Below are 22,074 nucleotides of genomic sequence, written 5' to 3' on the forward strand. Positions count from 1 at the left end.
TCTTTTCAGTCTCCTGAGGGGGAAAAGGTGTTGCCGTGCACTCTTCACAACTGTCTTGGTGTGTTTGGACCATGATAGTTTGTTGGTGATGTGGACACCATGGAACTTGAAAGTCTCGACCTGCTCCATTTCAACCCCGTCGATGTTAATAGGGGCCTGTTTGGCCCTCCTTTTCCTATAGTCCACGATCAGCTCCGTTGTCTTGCTCACGTTGAGGGAGAGGTTGTTGTCCTAGCACCACACTGCCAGGTCTCTGACCTCCTCCCTATAGGCTGTCTCAAGTATTCACCCTCTTGGCATTTTTCTTATTTTGTTGCCTTACAACCTGGAATTAAAATTGATTTTTGGGGGGTTTGTATCATTTGATTTACACAACATGCCTACCACTTTGAAGATGCTAAATATTTTTTCTTGTGAAACAAACAAGAAATCAGACAAAAAAACAGAACTTGAGCGAGCATGCATAACTATTCACCCCCCAAAGTCAATACTTTGAAGAGCCACTTTTTGCAGCAATTACATAAAAGGCATTTAGCTTGCGTCACCGGGCAGCTCGCGGCTGGGTTTCCCTTTGTAGTCCGTAATCGTTTTCAAGCCCTGCTACATCCGACGAGCATCAGAGCCAGTGTAGTAGGATTCAATCTTAGTCCTGTATTGACGCTTTGCCTGTTTGGTGGTTCGTCTGAGGGCATAGCAGGATTTCTTATAAGCCTCTGGATTAGTGTCCCTCTCCTTGAAAACAGCAGCTATAGCCTTTAGCTCAGTGCGGATGTTGCCTGTAATCCATGGCTTCAGGTTGGGATATGTACGTACGGTCACTGTGGGGACGATGTTGTCAATACACTTCTTGATGAGGCCGGTGACTGAGGTGGTATTCTCCTCAATGCCATTGGATGAATCTTTGAACATATTCCAGTCTGTGCTAGCAAAACAATCCTGTAGTGTAGTATCCGCGTCATCTGACCAGTTACATATTGAGTCCCTGGTACTTCCTGCTTTAGTTTTTGCTAGTTAGCAGGAATCAGGAAGGTAGAATTATGGTCAGATTTTCCAAATGGAGGGCGAGGGAGAGCTTTGTATGCATGTCTGTGTGTGGAGTAAAGGTGGTCTAGAGTTTTTTTTCTCTCTGTTTGCACATGTGACATGCTGGTAGAAATGAGGCAAAACGGATTTAAGTTTTCCTGCATTAAAGTCCCCGGCTACTAGGAGCGCCATTTCTGGATGAGCATTTTTTTGTTTGCTTATGGCCTTATACAGCTCGTTGAGTGTGGTCTTACTGCCATCATCGGTTTGTTGTAGTAAATAGATGGCTACGAATAAGATAGATGAGAACTCTCTTTTTAGATAGTGTGGTCTACAGCTTATTATGAGATATTCTATCTCAGGCGAGCAATACCTCGAGACTTTTATATTAGACATCGCTCACCAGCAGTTATTGACAAATAGACACACACCCCCGCCTCTCGTCTTGCCAGCCAGCTCTATTTTATCCGTGTATTTTATCCAGCCTTATGATGTTACAGTTTTTAATATCCTGTTGATTGGATGGTCTTAATCGTAGATTGTCCAATTTGTTTTCCAATGATTGCATGTTGGCCAATAATACGGAGGGAAGTGGTGGTTTACCTACTCGTCGGCAAATTCTTACAAGGCACCCTGCCCTCCTCTCCCTTTTTCTCCGTCTTTTCTTCACGCGGATGATGGGGATTTGGGCCTTGTCTCGACAAAGCAGTATATCCTTTACATCGGACTCATTAAAGAAAAAATCTTTGTCCCGGTCGAGTTGAGTAATCGCTCTTCTGATGTCCAGAAGCTCTTTTTCGGTTATAAGAGACGGTAGCAGCAACATTATGTACAAAATGAGTTACAAACAATGCGAAAAAAGAAGAAAAAAATAGCACAGTTGGTTAGGAGCCTGTAAAACGCCAGCCGTCGCCACTGGCGCCATTACCAGAACACCGTCTTGATCGACCGGAATTATTATATTGCCATAAATAATGTAGAGTGAGTTAATAGCGTTAGAAAGTAGCTTTCTTATGTCAACTAATGGCTGTCTCTAGTCAGTGAGCTGTGAGCAAGCCAGAGCGGATACTTTTTGCTAGGGAACGCACAGATACAGGCTGCAGCGAGCATTGGGAGAAAGAGGAGCAGCAAGAAGCATCTAACAGCTAAGCTAGCAACCAAAACATTTTCACATCCTTTCTCTCCTGTTCTACTGGTTTTCATATCGACTTTCTTCCCTTGTCCAGAAGCCAAAGACTCAATCCTAGTCATATTAACAACCCATCCTGCATATTTACATTTTCCCTCTTTCAAAGTTTCTAACGGAGATGTTCATCTCTGTCACAGGACAGTGTTTTCCCGCAAATTGCATTTTGGAAAATGTTTGAAAATGATGTATTCCATTGTCTGCTTCATTACAGTAGTTGCATGTTTAATAATATGAGAGGATCGCCATTGTCACATGTTTTTTTTAAGCTCTGAATGAACAATGTCTGTTCCTTCCATGCATGGGGTTTTCTGTTGGCACTAATTTTACTGTTAACAAACGAATTTAACTGTTTGTTTACCGGTTAATGGGGGTTGGTTAGTCGGCAACAAAATGTACCGAAATGTTCATCCCTACTGGGATGAAAAACGCAACAAAGCACCCATGCAAAGCCCTCACTGTCACTGTCACATTTTAAATGAGAAAATAAGGGATTCACTTTTTCAGTACTAGTTAAGTACTGGGTTAGTTATTAAATAGAAAATGGTATGATCATTATTTCAAATGTGGTGCCGCTCTGCACACACAAGCTTGTTAGCTCGCTAGCCTACTCTGTTCCAACTTTAAGCCAACTCTGAAGTTAAAAGAAATCCCTTCATGCCCAGGTGCTTCAAGCCAAACGTCCCGCATCAGCCTCTCTTACCCTCTCCCTACCCGCCAAAATATCAGTCGCCTCGTGTGCCCTACAACTATCGCTTACCAGCTCCATAGCAAGCTGCTCTATCTGCACTGATTGGTGAACAAATTTAATGTTGAGCTAAACATTTTTTTTTTTTTATATTCGATTTCAGATGTAATTATAAACAATATAATCCATTACTTATTGGGTGTTCTAACCGGTTCAGAACTTCATTTCGCTGGTCGGAACAGAACGGGAGAAAATAATGGTTCTGTTCAGAACAAAACGATTGGAAAATAGTTTTGGTCCACAGACAAAGGCGCGTTAGTCCTGTGTCCCATTGTGACAGCTACACGTTTTCTCTTCATTTGAATGTGATGACGGTTGGGGAAATTGCGTGAGCCGCGTCGAGAATTCCAAAAGTATGGTAGCCAAGATCTTACGAGGTCTAACTTATTATGAGGAACATCCTTCCAGTAGTGCTGTGAAAGGCCATTCCCAGATCTGGCCCCTCTCGCTCTCCCTCTTTCCCTCCTCTGGAGGTGGCATTTTTGTGTCATTACCTCACTCTGGCCGTAAATAATCCCTCTTATGGCTTCCAGATGTCCCCTCTCTCTGTACATCACAGCGCTGCATGGATGTGGGATCTACTGTCTCTCTCACTCAATTCAATTCAATAGACTATTGACATGGCAAGTTAAATGAAGTACACATAAAACAACAAAGATCGGGTTAACCATCGTAGTAATAATAATAGTAGGCCTGGTAGTAGTAGTAGTAATGCTGTTAACATTAACAACATCTAATGAGAATATAAGGAATTGTAGTAGACTTGTTTTAACATGACTGAGAAGCCACATGTCATGAAAGCCCAAACAAAACAAAATGGCAAATACTATTGTTACATTCTGTACTTTTCACTGGCGGCCCCTCGGGTTGTGGCAGGAGGACGCGTACCGTATTTGGCTGCCAAAACTGCGCATTTTCGTTTTTTCACCCGAAGTTTTGTTTTTTATAGTTTCAAATTCTTTGTAGTGAATGATAATTTGGGGAAAGAAAGATTCTCTTAGGTCTGCGTACACACTCTCTCCTCTACTGTACCTGTTTCAAGTACGGAGAGGGTAGAGCAAATATACATTGGCACATGTAGGCCAGTGCATATGGAGGGGGACTCGTTCAAATGAACACACACAGGCCTAGGCTTACACAAACACACACACACACACACACACACACACACACACACACACACACACACACACACACACACACACACACACACACACACACACACACACACACACAGACACAGTATTGAAAGTGCAGAGCCCTAGGGTGACGCCTGGTTACTGTATTGACCATGACGTTTGTGTTTCTTTAGCTGAATGAACACGCTTGTCTTCAGTAGTACAACGTTTTCCTTCAGCTGCATCGTCTGTGGATAATAAACTCACTGCTTATAATGGACCTAGATCTGTCTGATAATCTGTGTCTGGGATAAACCAGTCCGTCACTGGATTAGTTGGGCCTACTCATGTTTTTCCAGTTGCGCCGCATACGTAGTCACAGGCAGTGCTTCTAACCAATGAAACTGAAAGTCTCGTGGCTGTTTTGAGCGCGAGTGCATAATGTTATGTGCACTCTGTCCTGCTAACAGTGAAGTCACTTAGTTTGAAAGCTTTTGCAAAACCGTCGGGGGACAAAACTAAGACGCCAAGTCAGTCATCGTTTGGTTGGATATTCACGTTTTAAAGCGCCACAAACTGGCTGGCGCCACACCTTGTCATAGCAACCGTTGCTATGTTTGGCCGACCCGTATATTTTGATAGTTAGTAAAGATGTATAGTCAGAACTGTAAGGCCTTTGTCTGAAGTTCGGAGTTAAAAGGGCGGGATGTCACAATGTACATTACATTACTTCACTGTTAGACAAAACAGCACGTGACCCTTGGGTAAATTTGAGCGAGACTGGTGTTGTTTGTGTGTCCGAGACTGCTTGTGTCTAGGCCTAGTTACTGTGTCTTTTTTTAAAGTCAATGCAACAAGTAAAGAAGTGGTGGTGGTGATACTTGGGTCGTTATAGTAATTGCGAGATTAAGGATTGGAGAAAGGCCCAGTGTGTGCCAAGCTAAGCGTCGGCTCGTTCTACTTCCCACAATGTGGACGGACATAAGGAAAATAGACCCTTGTGAAATATTTGTTGAAACCCCAGAAATTGTTCTTGCCATTTTTCCGAGTTCACAGGAATTACCCGTGACTCGCTCCGTTGAGAAATGGTCATCAGAATCAGAGATTATGCTACAGGACTGGTATTCCAGGACGCGTTGTCAGAGCATGCGCAGAACAGCTGGCAGGCATATTCACGGTCATTTTCAACCTCTCCTTATCCCAGTCTGTAATCCCCACGTCTTAAGCTGACCACAATCATTCCTGTTCCCAAGAACCTTAAGGTTTCATGTCACAAAGACTACCGCCCTGTAGCACTCATTACTCACTATAATCATAAAGTGCTTTGAAAGGCTGGTTATGGCCCACATCAACTCCATCATCCCAGACACCCTAGACAGACTCCAATTTGCATACCGCCCAACAGATCTATAGACGACACAATCTCAATTGCACTCCACACTGCCCTCACCCACCTAGATAAGAGGGAAATCCTATGTGTGAGAATGCTGTTCATTGATTACAGCTCAGCGTTTAACACCATTTTCCCCTCCGAGCATGTCCACATCGACGGGGCTGCAGTGGAGCGAGTCGACAGCTTCAAGTTCCTTAATGGTGCGCACAGTCGTGAAGGAGGTGCGACAGCGCCTCTTCCCCCTCAGGAGGTTGAAAAGGTTTGGCATGGGACCTCTAATCCTCAAAAAGTTCTACAGCTGCACCGTTGAGAGCATCTTGACTGGCTGCATCACTGGTTGGTATGCCAACAGCACCGCCCTCGATCGCATGGCGCTACAGAGGGTGGTGCGGACAGCCCAGTACATCACTCCCTGCCATCCAGGAACTCTATATCAGGTGGTGTGAAAAGAATGGCTGGAAAATCATTAGACTCCAGCCACTGCCATAGACTGTTTTTTTCTGCTTCCTGAACAGCTTCGATCTCCAAGCCATAAGACTTCAAAAATAGTCCCTGTAGCCATTTTGTTAGTTATCTGAGTTGACCCCATTTTTTTTTTTTTTTTTTTTTTTTTTTTTGCACTGTCTCTATGCACACTCACAGGACTCTACACATTCACTGACACTCCATCACACACACACACACACACACACACACACACACACACACACACACACACACACACACACACACACACACACACACACACACACACACACACACACACACACACACATTTTACTGACTACGCACACACACTCACATACAATCATAATATACGCTGCTGCTACTCTGTTTATCATGTATCCTAATGCCTAGTCAGCTTACCCCTATACATACACTACATAAAATAACGGATAAATAAAAAATAAAATAAAAAACATGACAAAAGTATCGTTGAACATCTCATTCCAAAATCATGGGCATTAATATGTAGGTGGTCTCCCCTTTGCTGCTATAACAGCCTCCACTCTTCTGGGAAGGCTTTCCACAAGATGTTGGAACATTGCTGCGGCGACTTGCTTCCATTCAGCAACAAGCGCATTAGTGAGGTTGGACGATTAGGCCTGGTTCGCTGTCGGCGTTCCAATTTATCCCAAAGGTGTTAGATGGGTTTGAGGTCAGGACTCTGCAGGCCAGTCAAGTTCTTCCACGCCGATCTCAACAAACCATTTCTGTGTGGACCTCGCTTTGTGCATGGGGGCATTGTCATGCTGGAACAGGAAAGGGCCTTCCTCAAACTGTTGCTACAAAGTTGGAATCACAGAATCGTCTAGAATGTCATTGTATGCTGTAGCGTTAAGATTTCCCTTCACTGGAACTAAGGGGCCTAGCCCGTACCATGAAAACCAGCCCCAAACCATTATTCCTCCTCCACCAAACTTTACAGTTAGCACTATGCATTGGGGCAGGTAGCGTTCTCCTGGCATCTGCCAAACCCAGATATGTCCATCGGACTGCCCGGTGGTGAAGCGTGATTCACCACTCCAGAGAACGCGTTTCCACTGCTCTAGAGTCCAATGGCGGCGAGCTTTACACCACTCCAGCCGTCACTTGGCATTGCGCATGGTGATCTTAGGCTTGTGTTGGGCTTCACAGCCATGGAAACCCATTTAATGAAGCTCCCGATGAACAGTTCTTGTGCTGATGTTGCTTCCAGAGGCAGTTTGGAACTTGGTAGTGAGTGTTGCAACTGAGGACAGACGATTTTTACGCGCTACGTGCTTCAGCACTCTGCTGTCCCATTCTGTGAGCTTGTGTGGCCTACCACTTCGCGGATGAGCCGTTGTTGCTCCTAGACGTTTCTACTCCGATAACAGCACATACAGTGGACCTGGGCAGCTCAAGCAGAGCAGAAACTTGACGAACTAACTTGTTGGAAAGGTGGCATTCTATGACGGTGCCACGTTGAAAGTCACTGAGCTCCTCAGTAAGGCCGTTCTACTGCCAATGTTTGTCTATGGAGATCGCATGGCTGTGTGTTAGATTTTACACACCTGTTAGCAACGGTGTTGCTGTATTAGCCAAATTCACTAATTTGAAGGGTGTCCACATACTTTTGTATGTACGTTATAGTGTATCTACCTCTGTCAGTCCAGTATCTCTGCACATTGTAAATATGGTATTGGAACTGACCCTGTAAATACAGCAGCTTACTTGGTTCTCGTGTTCTTCTTATTTTTTTTCTTGTGTATTTTTGTTCTATCTTGTGTTATTTTTTGTCCTACATTGATATTGAGTACTGCATTGTTGGGTTTAGAGCTTGCTAGAAAAGCATTTCACTGTACTTGTGCACGTGACAGTAACTTGATGTGCACTCTTACAGTATATTTAAACACTGAAGAAGGGACATCGGTATTCGCCATACCACACTGAGCAACTGAAAGCCCTGCCTTTCCTTTCCTTTATCAGTAAAGGTTGTTGTTGGGTGTTGGTTTGGTCTGGTGTTGTTCTCTGCCTGGCTGTGACCCTCGCTGGGATTCTGACAGGGGAGCCAAGGGCCTCTCTGGATAAGCCTGGCACATGATGACCGTACCAGGATGGAACACTAACCAGTGGATGGATGGATGAATAAATGAATGAAGGAATGAATGAATGAATGAGTATTTGATGTGACCCATGTATTCTGCTTGTGCACAAGGGTCCACCTAAGCAAAATGTTGCACAGATCATCAGCTCCATCCATCAGTAGGCCCATGCTATATCCTAACATATAGGCCAATAGGCATTTAATAGGTCTGTATTATGTTCAAGAGTATCCAATCTGCTGCTCCTGACCCTGCTGAACCATCTAACCAACTGGCAGTCTACCTCAGGTTTAATGGAGGATCCAGAGTAAAAAAGGAAGTGGATGAATGTCCTTCCTCTACAAAGTAGGGAAAATGCTGCTTGTCTGTCGACTCCGGATTACGTTTGTGAGTCACCCAGAGCCCTAGGCTAGGTCAAATGTAAGGGTAACGGTAGACAGTTTTATAACTGCCCTTTGCACTTCCAGACCAGTGTGGTTTACTATAAAGATCTCAGTGGTGATGATCACAGATCGACATCTATATCAACCCCTCCGCATACAGGACTGACAGGCAGGAGGACACTCACCGGAAATCATTACTAGTGGCTAAATCCATTTGAATTCGATCACTATTTGATAGCACCACCTTCTGATTTGAACGAAACCTTCTGTACAAATTTGCCCTTTGTAGTGCTCAGGAAGTGACTGTTTGGATCTAAATGCCAAGAGGTGAAGGTGCTCAAAGTTGACTTATTTTGCGTACCCTGCGACATCCGTGTTTTCATCACTGGAAAAGACAAAGGGTTGGGATTGATGTCATTTAAAAGCTTACAGTGACAAAAAATATATATATATTAGACGTTTTCTTTTTTTGCCTTACATTTATCTAAAAACACAAACTGAAAAATAAAAGACAATTCGCTAATGTTGCAGCTTAGACCCTATTTGATATCAGGTTGGAGGTCCACACATAAGATAATGTTGACTCGAACAGGAATATCTCTCGTTTTAAACTATACTGTCAATCCTCCATAGCAAACCCATTGAAATCATATAGATATAGATCATATAATAGACATGACAGCCATTTATGTAGACAATCGACGGTTGGTGGAGTGACAGCCATCTTTGTGGTGGTAATTAGAACATTTAAATGTCAACGGTGTACCTGTACCAGCTAAATTGCAGTGGTGTGAAGGGACGGGCCCATTCTATGTATTATATTTCTATGATTTGAAATGACACCCACCTTGTAATCAAGAGCTTGTGTCTCAATCAATGATTTATATATAGGCTAGATGACCAGTGGCTTCAATGCCTCTCAATGGCCAATATAGAGTATCCCCAATCCAGGGTGTATATACATCACTGGTATCAACTGATGGTGGGCACAACACAAAAACATCTGATGTAAAGTAGGGTCTAAGCTACAACATATGCAAATATGAAAAAAATGGGAGTAAACGCATTTTTTGACAATTGACGTAAAAGGTAAAAAGATTTAATTAAAAAACAACCCTGTTTGCAATCTTTTAAATGATGATGCACCGTTTGTCTTTTCCAGTGATGAAGACATGGAGGTCTCATTGTATGGTGGGGTATGCAAAATGGGTCAACTTTGAGCAACTTTATCTCCTGAATGATTTTGGCATTCAGGTCCAAAAAGTCACGCTCTGACCACTTCTTCCATGGGCAAACATGTATAGAAAGATTTTTGTTTAAATCAAAAGGAATGCCATCTCAAAATGATTACATTCAAATGGATTTACCTGTGTTGTGTGCCATTTGCTTTGTGTCAGATTTTTAGTATCCACCTAAAAATGTATTTCTGATTTGTTGTTTTATTGTTTTATGAATTGAATCATGATGATGCGCAACTATTTTAGTTTGCACATTCTCAGGTCAAGTTCAATATTTTAAGTCCCCAGAATTCTAACCTCTCTCTCTCTCTCCTCCTGCAGCCAAACCGTTCACTTCCAAGGTGAAACAGATGCGCCTGCACAAAGAGGACTTTGAGATCCTCAAGGTGATTGGACGAGGAGCCTTTGGAGAGGTATGCTTTTTTTTCCCTTTTTTTTTTTATTGTGCTTTTTTATAACCTTATTTCACCAGGAAGTATTTTTGAAGTTTGAACCTCAATAGTAAGCTTGCAAGACATCGGCAAAGAAAAAGCATTTCAAGTGTAGCCTACATAGGGCGTAGAGACAATCACAACAACAGAACAATGCATGCAAAGACAATATAGTTCCTCAAGAATCTTGGCAATTGTGTGTGTGTGTGTATATATGTGTGTGTGTGTGTATATATGTATGTGTGTATATATATATGTGTGTGTGTGTGTGTGCACATAGTGTGATCCCAGCAGCAAGGCATGGGTCACTAGGCCACATGCTATATGCATGACTCAACATGTAAGAGAATGCTTTAATATTTTCCTTACCGTCGCTGTGAAAGATTTTCTATAAAAAATGAAACTAAAACCGAACCTTATTTTTCTTCTTCGCGGCTCGAGGGCATGAGTTGAAATATAGTTATTATTATGTCTTCTACTGCGAGTGACGTCAAACCTGGGGAATGTTGGAGAGCTAGCAATGGCAGCAGAAACTCAGCCGTGTAAGGTTACATGACAAATGGTCTTTGTATATTATAGCTAGCTAGGCTAGCTGCTGTGCTGCTGGCAGACCTGGGTTCAATACTATTTGAAATCATTTCAAATAGCCTAATTTATCTGTGGTTGATTGAGCTTGGCTTGCTTCATGGACCAATAGAATAGTTCAAACTGGCAAACCCCACCCATCTGACACTGCAAAAAAATCTAAATCTAATTTTGTCACATGTGCCGAATACAATGAAAGGTCGAAGGGTCAGTGCAAGATGGGGTCAGTGCAGATAGTTTGGGTATCCATTAATTGACTATTTAGCAGTCTCATGGCTATTTAGCAGTCTCATGGCTATTTAGCAGTCTCATGGCTTGGGGGTAAAAGCTGTCTTGGCGCCTGTTTTGTTCCAGGCAGGTTAGAGAAAATGCTCAAAGTATTTGAAAGATTTTGAATAGTGTTTGGGTTGGTTGGAGCTCTACCCAGTGCTGAGGTCCATATGGCCTGTTTCAGACCCTTTTTTATTGGGGTTTTAATTCACAGTGAATGAAAGAATAACATGTTTGTGCCCTGGTCCTTAGCCCCGTGTCAGGCTAGCAGCGGCGTCCGCTCGTGCTAGAGCTATTTCTGTGGCTCTGACGTTAGCTAAGCTACAGCCTCACAGTTGACTCTACTTATTCTATTTCTGATATAGGCCCCTGTGGTGTACCGTACCTCTTCTCGCACCTTGTGTTGAGGTTGGTCTAAAGGCTTCCTTCCGCAAACTTCAGTTCGGCTGGCACCTAGTCAAACTCGGCGAACTGAACGAGTGTATTCGTATACACCCTTAAAAAACCTTCGCTTGAAAAACGAGAATAAAGCGGCATTAGTACTGTTTGTCCATCTTTAAACTCCGTAGCCAGTATACCCTTTCTCAGAATAGTCCGACTTAATCTAAGATACAAGCAATCTATCCGTTTTTGCCAAGGAGATCTTAGTCGAACAGTTTTACATCTAACTAAGATGTTTGGGGCAGTATTTCTCAAGTGAAAAATGTGCATGAAAATGAGTCGTCTATCTTTGAATGACAACAAACACTTAATTGAAGAATCCCTACTGTTGACCAATCACCGACTCAGGGATGTAGACTTCGGCTTCTGAATTTCGGTTTGCCTCAAAAAATAATTTTCTGTCCATAAACAGCCGAATAAACCCTTGTCGAAGGCCAAAACCAACAACATTTTGTCACAATATATGCACAAACTGTACCGAACTGTTTTGGATGGGAAGCATGCGGACGCCTTTAATCACTGCCTCCTGTGCTGTGTTATGCAGGCCTGTATTTCATATAGCCTAGCCTACATGCTATCCAAATCTACTGAGTTGATTGGAAAAGCAGCAACAAAGTAAGTGGCTGGATTTGTTTAATTCATAAAAACATAATTACAATCACAGGCCTATTCAATTCACTATACATTTTCAGGCATATTTACAACAACAACAACCGTATCCATTGGCTGGCAGGCAAAGACATAGCTTAGGCCTAGATCTATGTAATGATTTAAAGGTCTCTGGCCAGAGGTCCATCTTATGTCTTTCCAGTGATAAGCCATCATAGTGTAACCAGTATTTCCCCTATATTCATTTAGCAGCGACACACCAGAATTTTTTAAATATTTTTTTCTCTCATAATGCCACAGGAAGACCCTATTCACAGTAGCAGTTTTGCAAAATTCTGGAAAATTTCCTCGTTACTTTTTATTTCTTTTTGAGGAATACTCCTACCAGTATTTCTGAAAAACTTTTCCAAAGTTCTCCTGTTTTCCATAAATACCAGTTGGAGAATTACATAAAGCAGGAGGGAATAAGCAGGGAGGGGAATCCTCAAAATTTCAGAAAAAAACCTGTGAAATCTGAAAAAGGTACAGGAAGATCTGGCAACCCTATGGAAGAGTGGGAAGCTGTGGAAACAGAAAAGAGAACATATTATGAGCAGGATGTTTTTATTTCATCTCCCCATTGTCAGCTGAGAGAGAGATGGCGTCTGTCTGTGCGCTGGGAGAGAGAGCTTGGCATCTGTGTGTGATGTTTTGGCTCTCCCGACAAATGTATTTGTCCTTATATCACTACAGCATAGAGCAGCCAGTCAGCCACCCTGCATGTCAAGCTCTCACACATATGTTTGAGTGGTGAAAGCTGAGAAAACAGGGAGGGAGGGAGTATATGCTATACACAGGGCCAGTGCCAAGAACAGTCCTCTCCTCTCCTTTCCCCCCCATCAGTTCACCAGGAGGAAACCCAAACAGCAGGAGAATGTTATATTTGCGTTTAGCGTTCATTCTTTTTCTCCAGCTCATTTAATGGACTACAGACGACAGAGTTTTTGTGTGTGTTGCATGTCATTTTCTGTGTGCATTTTGTGTGTGTGTGTGTGTGTGTATTGCGTGTGTGTGTGTGCACATGCATGCTTCTTTGTGTTTGTGTGACTGAGTGGATGATTGGTGGTTTAAATTCCTCCCATGGCGGACGGAGGGAGTTGCAGAGAAGCTGAAGTGAAAAAGGCTTTCTCTTGTGTTTTCTGGCAGGCAGACAGGCAGGCAGGAGGGAGGAATCCTGCTAGCTGAAGTCATCTGGCCTTGCTCCGGTTGCAACTCAACTCGTTTTAGGAATGCTCTTGTTTACTACACTCAGGCCTAACAATGGGGGCTGCCTGTGGTTGCGTCAGAGACGTTAGCACTTAGCAGTAGCTTAACTAGCTAGGTGTCCTATCCTTGCTGGGTCGTTCCGTTTGATTTCAATCACTTTTTGACCGTACCCCTTTTGATTTGAAGGAAACTTTCCATACATATTTGCCCATGGTAGTAGTGTTTTTTTGCATACCCTATCATGAGTTATTCATGTCTTAATCACTGAAAAAGATTAACGGTTAAGTTTGATATAGTTTAAAGCTTACAGAGTTGTCAAACTATTTTGTAAAAAACGTTTTGTTTTATCCTTTAACATCAATTATCTAAATGTGTAAACTTTTCCCCCCCATTTCCCCCCCCCCCCCATATGTTGTAGTTTAGACCCTACTTAACAACATAATCTGAGTTTCTTGTATTGTGCACGCCATCAGTTGAGACACAGCATACTTTTGAATACAGGGTGGGTGTCATTGCAATCATAGAAATATAATGAATAGTATGGACATATCCCTTCAGACCACTGCAATTAGCTGGTACATCATTGACGTTCTAATTTGAATTGACATTGTTACTACCACAAAGATGGCCGTCGGTCCAACCACCGTCGAATGTCAACTAAAATAGGGATGTCTATTCTAGTATCTACATTTCTATGATTTTAATAGGTTTCCTATGGCAAATTGACAGTATAATTTAAAACAACTGAGATTCCCATTCAAGTCAACATTCTCTGATGTGTGGACATGATTTTTCCATTTTTAGTAGTATGACATCCACCCTGTATTCAAGACCATGCTGTTCCCCAACTGATGGCGGGCACAACACAAACACCTCAGATGATGTAAAATAGAGTCTAAGCTAAACATATTCGAAAAATGAAGATAATTATTGTTAAAGGGGAAAAAAAATACATTTTTTATTTAAAAACATGTTTTTCAAAGAATTCTAAAATAATTTGACAGCCCTGTTTTTAAGCTTTTAAGTGATATCAAACTGAACCCTTTATATTTTCCAGTGATGAAGACATGGATGTCTTATGGTATGGTGTGATATGCAAAATGGGTCAACTCTGATCACCTTTTATCATCTAAGTGTTTTGGCATTCAGGTCCAAAAAGTTACTTTCCAACCACTTCTACCATGGGTAATAGGTATAAAAAGTTGCATTTAAATCAAAAGGTATGAGGTCAAAAAGTTATTGAAATCAAATGGAACTACCCTGCTGCAAACCAGTTTGAAGTCAGTGTATTTGTGCTGCCGTGCGACTGTAAGTGGCACGTCAAGGCCCTTGAGCGAAAAGGATCCCAGCTGTGTGTGTGTGTAAGAGGATCCAGGTGGTGTGTCTCAGGGGTCACTACCTCTGTGTCCGAGGTCACTTCCTGTCCCTCTTCCTTTCTCTTCCCCTACTCCTCTCCTTCTCTGACTGTATGGACGCATTTCATTCCACAAAGATGTTCCCTTCTGCCCTCGTTCACTCCCCTTCCCGGTTCTAATAGGAGTGGGTCATGTTCAGTAGGGAGAACGTTCTGAAACTAAGGGAAACAGAGATTCTACCTGAACTTCGTCCTACGGCTTTGCCCTATTGAACATGACAGGGTAGATGTAATGAATATGGTGGATGGAAACTTTTCTCTCATATCCTAACTCTCCCTCATCCTCTAACTCCCTCTCTCCTCTGTTTCCTGTAGGTTGCTGTGGTCAAAGTGAAGAATGCAGACAAGGTGTTTGCCATGAAGATCCTCAACAAGTGGGAGATGCTGAAGAGAGCAGAGGTGAGCACTGGCTACATGCTAACAGCCATAACATTACAGCATTATTCAGGGCTAAATGCTAACAACAGCAATAGCTGATTCCATGGTAGGCCTAGTGGCCTCTGCTGGTCTTTGTTTTTTACTGTCAATTAAGACCTAGACAACAAGGTAAGGGGAGTTCCAGTTAATTAGTGACCTTCATCAATCAAGTACAAGGGTAGGAGCGAAAATCCGCAGACACTCGGGCCTCCGTGGAATGAGTTTGATAGATGTGCTTTACAGCATTCCTCAGGGCTACATACTAACAGCCATTGCATTTAGGTTTGGGCGGTATCCAGATTTTCATACCGTCTCTGTACCATACCGGGGTATACGGTACTACCGAATGTGCACACAAGGGGTGCTAATAATTGTTGCTATTTTATTTATTTAAAAAAAATAAAAAAATTGATGCACAAAACAATTTGACATCTAGCCACTTAGCTAGCAAGTGAGGCAAACCAAATGCATAGCAGGAGCCTTGAGCTGGATATATTTTATTGGACACATCTTCGGATTTCTTATAGTTGTACTTAACTTATAAGCAGTGGCGTAGCACGCAGCCTCCGCGAGGTGTGGGTGCCCTGCAACCGCCTAAATAGTATTGTTGTTTAACGGTATTGGAAATAATACAGTTAGTATTTTGAAATACCCCGGGATACAGTATAAACGCTATATTGCCCAAGCCTAATTGCATTACAACACGACTCCGGGCTAAATGCTAACTGGAGATAGCATTATGTAACTCTGGCTTTTGCATAAAACATGCATTACATAGAACATGCGAAGCAAGATTTTCATTCAATTTTTTCATTACAAGTTTAGAATAATAAATGTGAATTTGATTACATCACTAAGTTTTTTTTGTTTTTACCATGTGAGCTGTGTACAATACATCTGTTAATGCGCTGTGCTTAAATCATTGGCCTCCCCTGACGGTCATGCAGACGTTCACAGTCCCCTGTTGCCCAGGTCCGCTGTTGCTCCTCAACGTTTCCACTTCACAATAACAGCACATATAGTTGACCTGGGCAGCTCTAACAGGGCAGACATTTGATTAACTAACTTGTTGAAAATTTGGCATCCTATGACTGTTCCCTGCTGAAAGTCACTGAGCTCTTCAGTAAGGCCGTTCTACTACCAATGTTTGTCTATGGAGGTTGCATGGCTCTGTGCTCAATTTTATATAACTATCAGTAACGGGTGTTGCTGAAATAGCCAAATCCACCCATTTGAAGGGGTGTCCACATACTTTTGTATATGTAGTCTAGCTACAGGCAGAGGGCAGAGGCTGGCTTGCTCATAGAGTTAGAATGAGCTTTGTCCACACGGATGGAAAATATAAATTTGACTGTGTTATAAGATTGTTAGAAAGTGTAATTGAATTGATATACTTAATTGAGCCCCAAATGTTCTGAAAGGGGGTTTCCCACACAGAGGTAGACTTAATAGATTCTATTTCTATGGTTCCCACCACTAGCAGACACAGGAATTCATTACACACAGGTTGGAACAGTGCTTGACTTCGATTGAAATCGGTGCTGGTACTCATTTCCTTTATATTTAGGTGAAGGAACTCTGCAATACTATTTAGCTGGTATTCTATAAGAGGTGCAGGAAGTCAAGCAGAAACAAATTTGAGGTGCTGGTCCTCAGTTCCGGTAAGCTCCTGTCCAAAAGAAGCACTGGGTTGGACCAAATAGTGATGGCGCACAGTGAGTTCCAATGAGAGTAGCTACATTCTATTCATTATCTTTGTATGACGGTTGTCCTCTGTCCTCTCCCTCAGACGGCGTGTTTCCGGGAGGAGCGGGACGTGCTGGTGAACGGGGACAGCCAGTGGATCACCACCCTGCACTACGCCTTCCAGGACGACAACAACCTGGTAAGATCTCCACAAACTTCAAACGTTTCAAAGGCTTTCAATATACTGTATGTCAATCAGTTTCATATGGTGACCACTTGAGAAATAGTTGGGTAAAGAATAGCGACGGCTCAGTTGATTAACTAAGCAGCATTCTAATGGACTCTCATTGGCTCCCACTGTTGCGCCGACTGCCCTTCCCCCTTTCACATTTCAAGGCTTGCGGCGCAAATGGCACCCTTTACCCTTTTGCCCTTACCTTTGCCCCTACTTTTAACTGGGGCAAAAGGCTCTGGTCACAAGTAGTGCAATATATAGAGAATGTGATGCTGTTTGGGATGTACACAAGCTGTAAAGAGGCAGGATGAAAGAAATAATAGGATGACAGTTAACGGTAAAGGAGTGATGGAGTAGGCTGAAAGAATGGCAGGATGAGAAAGAGGAGAAGGGGTAGAGCCTGAAGAAAGTAAGTTCGTAAGATGGAGAGAAAAAGTTGAGGAATACAGAGAATGTTACTTGTACACTATCATACAGCAATATTATTATCACTACATTGTCAGTGATGCTAACATTTACACTTTCCCCCTCTCTACAGTATCTGGTGATGGATTATTATGTGGGTGGGGACCTGCTCACCCTGCTTAGTAAGTTTGAAGACAGGTTGCCGGAGGACATGGCTAGATTCTACCTAGCTGAGATGGTGCTGGCTATTGACTCAGTGCACCAACTGCACTATGTCCACAGGTGAGACACACACACACACACACACACACACACACACACACACACACACACACACACACACACACACACACGTGAGCTTTGTTAATGTGTGTTGTATTAATGACTCATGAAGACTCATTTTCCCAAGCCACCTGTATGAACTCTGAAATATTTGGCTCCATTGTGGCTCTAAAGCGAGGTATTCAAAATATGATGCTCCTTAGAAAAGAGAGAGTGCGATCACATACAGTACCAGTCAAAAGTTTGGACATACCTACTCATTCCAGGGTTTTTCTTTATTTTTACTATTTTCTACATTGTAGAATAATAGTGAAGACATCAACATTATGAAATAACACATATGGAATCATGTAGTAACCAAAAGTGTTAAACAAATATATTTTAGATTCTTCACAGTAGCCACCCGTTTGCCTTGATGACAGCTTTGCACACTCTTGGCATTCTTTCAACCGGCTTCATGAGGTAGTCACCTGGAATGCGGTTCCAACAGTCTTGAAGGAGTTCCCACATATGCTGAGCACTTCTTGGCTGCTTTTCCTTCGCTCTGCGGTCCAACTCATCCCAAACCATCTCAATTGGGTTGAGGTTGAGGTCGGGTGATTGTGACAGCCAGGTCATCTGATACAGCACTCCATCACTCTCCTTCTTGGTCAAATAGCCTTTACACAGCCTGGAGGTGTGTTGGGTCATTGTCCTGTTGAAAACTAATAATAGTCCCACTAAGCGCAAACCAAATGGGCTGGCATATCGCTGCAGAATGCTGTGGTAGCCATGCTGGTTAAGTGTGCCTTGAATTCTAATTAAATCACTGACAGTGTCACCAGCAAAGCACCCCCACACCATCACACCTCCTCCGTGCTTCATGGTGGGAACCACACATGCAGAGATCCTCCGTTCACCTACTGTGTGTCTCACAAAGACACGGCGGTTGGAACCAGAAATCTCAAATTTGGACTCATCAGACCAAAGGAGAGATTTCTACCGATCTAATGTCCATTGCTCGTGTTTCTTGGCCCAAGCAAGTCTCTTCTTCTTATTGGTGTCCTTTAGTAGTGGTTTCTTTGTAGTAATTTGACCATGAAGGCCTGATTCACTCAGTCTCCTCTAAACAGTTGAAGTTGATGTGTCTGTTACTTGAACTGTGAAGCATTTATTCTGGCTTCAATCTGAGGTGCAGTTAATTGCCGATTTCTGAGGCTGGTAACTCTAATATCCTCTGCAGCAGTGGTAACTCTCGGTCTTCCTTTGCCGTGGCTATCCTTATGAGAGACAGTTTCATCATAGCGCTTGAAGGTTTTTGAGACTGCACTTGAAGAAACTTTCAAAGTTCTTGACATTGTCCGGATTTACTGACTTACACGGAACCCAAACTGGCTGCGCGCATGCGCCATCGTGCGCTATCGCGCATACATTTATTTTGCCCCCCCACACCAAACGCGATCACAACACGCAGGTTAAAATATCAAAACAAACTCTGAACCAACGGCATTAATTTGGGGACAGGTCGAAAAGCATTAAACATGTATGGAAATTTAGCTAGTTAGCTTGCACTTGCTAGCTAACGTTAATTTGTCCTATTTAGCTAGCTTGCTGTTGCTTTGTCCTGGGATATAAACATTGAGTTGTTATTTTACCTTTACCTGAAATGCACAAGGACCTCTACTCTGACAACTAATCCGCACATAAAACGGCCAACCGAATCGTTTCTAGTCATCTCTCCTCCTTCCAGGCTTTTTCATCTTTGAACTTATATGGTGATCGCATCTAAACTTTCATTGTATTACCACGACAACCGGCAACAAAGTTCGTCTTTCAATCACCCACGTGGGTATAACCAATGAGGAGATGGCACGTGGGTACCTGCTTCTATAAACCAATGAGGAGATGGGAGAGGCAGGACTTTCAGCGCGATCTGCGTCAGAAATAGGAATGACTTCTATTTTAGCCCTTGGCTTCGCAGACGCTCGTTGTGTGGGTGCAATAATGGAATAACATGGATTTCTAAATTTATTTTGCGATGTGTCAGGTCAGCATGTTAAAGTAATGAAGGACTGTCGTTTCGCTTTGCTTATTTGAGCTTTTCTTGGCACATGTGACTCACCACCTGGATTCGGTCTTATGTAGTACAATTTGAAATGTTTTTTATTTTTTTTACATTGGATAAAAGTAGAGACTCAGAGCTACAAAATGGAATATCATACACAGCACGTTTGAGGAACAATGGGAAAGTATTTCTACTTTGAAAGTTGATACACTTGAAAACTCACTTTTCAGAAAAGGGCCTTTGAATGTTTTGGTACATACTAGAGAGCTCTCCTTTGTCTACACCCATTCAGCGTTGCGCAGCAGCTGAAACCTGGTCCCGACAGGCCGAACACTCCTTGGAGAGAACACCAGGCTCCAGAGCATAGAACCTGTAAAACAGGGAATAACAACAAAAAATCAGAAGACATTACAACCCTGCACAACATCAATTCACCTCCCAAGTTAAGATAAGATTAACCTCATACAATGAAAATACATTTTTTACCCGAAGTGCTGGTACTGCTTGATCTGTGGCAGCAGCCTGAAGTACGGAGTCAGGTGTTGTTGCCAGCCATAGCTTTCCACCAGCACCGTACCATTCTCCAGTCCAACAAGCTGTGGGATGTTGACCCCTGTCACAGTGCTGTCCAACACCAGCAATCTCAGACAAGGTGTTCACTCTGGTCTTTCTGAAGCGCTGCTTGATGATGCTGAAGCACCAGTCGGGGGCAAACTTGGTGTGGCCTGTGATCAGGAAGTGAAGGTCCAGATTGTGGTGGAGCTTGTGCATGGTCCACCAGGCACAATACCAGAGCACAAACTTGTTCTTGTTTTGGACACTGCAGTTATCACAATTCAAGTCCACACGTGTTTTCCCAACTCTGTAGTTTGAAGAAATAGTGCATGGATTAGAGTCAGGCGTGTAATACTGAAAGAAAAATTCCAGATACAAATGTTTTAGCATTATTATACAATGGATGTGAAATGGCATTCTGGGATATCACTACACACAGTTCATACAGGTAATGTTAGCTACTGTTGCTATCCAGCCATCTGTCAGCTGGCTAGCTAACAGCAAGCTTTAACTAGCAATACAAACCCATTGTCATAGCTAGCTAAAGTAAAACCAATAGGTTCAATGTTAGCTAGTTAGCTAGCTAACATTAGGCTATAACTAGCAATGCGAAATGGCATTCTGAGGACACATCATTAACATTACACACACCTCATACACATACGTTAATGTTAGCTAGCAAGCCAGCCACCTAACCTCAGCTAACGTTAGCTAGCTAACAGCAAGCTGTAACTTGGGATCTTTTGTTTAGACATGTCACGTTAACATTAGCTAGCTAAAAAAATGAACTATAATCCCAATCCATAGAGTAACGTTACTAGGAATACAAACAGATTGTCATAGCAAGCTAAATTGAACCAAATCACGTTAGGTTTAATGTTAGTTAGCAAGCAAGCCATCGAACTCCAGCTGTCTAGCTAGCAGCAGGCTTTAGCTTGCAATAACAACTTTGACAAGATTATAAACGTATAATATCTGAATCTGTAGCTAGATTCTTACCTGTATACATGGATGAAAGCTTTACGGCAGACTGCAACACCTTTTATAAGACATCCTGTGTTGTTTCTGTTTAGTTTGCACAGCTTGTTTGCCTCGTTGTGTTCCACTGATTTCAAAACGTGTTGTTTTCAGAGTGAGAGAGTCAGCATTTGGCGTCCAGAAAGTAGTCCATCACAGCTTTTTCCCACTGACCATTGTCGATAGCACCTGATGATAAATTCAGGACAGCTATGTCATTGAGAGCAGTAGCAACCTATTTGCAGTTCTCCATGGATAACTCTATCTTAAGAAAAATTCAATCCAAACTCATCTCTCGGCATGTTCAGCCCACTCATTATCTCAGCCAATCATGGCTAGCAGGAAGGTTGCTGTCTTTCTCTGTGGCTAAACCAACTAGGCTCGTAATTTAACCATGTTATTTGTATTTACAGATGACATTCAAGTTTGATATTAAGGCACTTGAAAGTTCACATGTTTGAGAAGGCATTTCTGCAAAAAAAACAACGTATTTTGATAAAATAAAATGTTTTACGTTCAAAAGGCTCTCCTGTGAAGTCGTGACTTGCGACATACGCCTAGTTTCCTGAATCGGGTCACATATGGACTTGGTCTTATACCAAATAAGGCTATCTTCTGTATACCACCCCTACCTTGTCACAACACAACTGATTGGCTCAAACGCATTAAGAAGGAAAGAAATTCCACAAATTAACTTTTAAGAAAACGCATTCCAGGTGACTACCTCATGAAGCTGGTTGAGAGAATGCCAAGAGTGTGCAAAGCTGTCATCAAGGCAAAGG

At 42.6% G+C, this 22,074-nt stretch overlaps 1 protein-coding gene across 2 annotated transcripts in view; it reads left to right on the top strand.

The window, feature by feature from the left end:
• Nucleotides 1–22,074, top strand: part of LOC120024301 (serine/threonine-protein kinase MRCK alpha-like) — a 92,658-nt gene that overhangs the window by 26,228 nt on the left and 44,356 nt on the right. For both annotated transcript variants that reach the window (XM_038968511.1, XM_038968512.1), the window contains exons 2-5: nt 9,978–10,069; nt 14,967–15,050; nt 16,858–16,953; nt 17,528–17,676. In XM_038968511.1, coding sequence (XP_038824439.1) covers nt 9,978–10,069; nt 14,967–15,050; nt 16,858–16,953; nt 17,528–17,676 — 421 coding nt within the window. The remainder of the gene's footprint in view (nt 1–9,977; nt 10,070–14,966; nt 15,051–16,857; nt 16,954–17,527; nt 17,677–22,074) is intronic.

The sequence above is a fragment of the Salvelinus namaycush genome, chromosome 29 (assembly GCF_016432855.1).
Source record: "Salvelinus namaycush isolate Seneca chromosome 29, SaNama_1.0, whole genome shotgun sequence".
Taxonomy (NCBI): domain Eukaryota; kingdom Metazoa; phylum Chordata; class Actinopteri; order Salmoniformes; family Salmonidae; genus Salvelinus; species Salvelinus namaycush.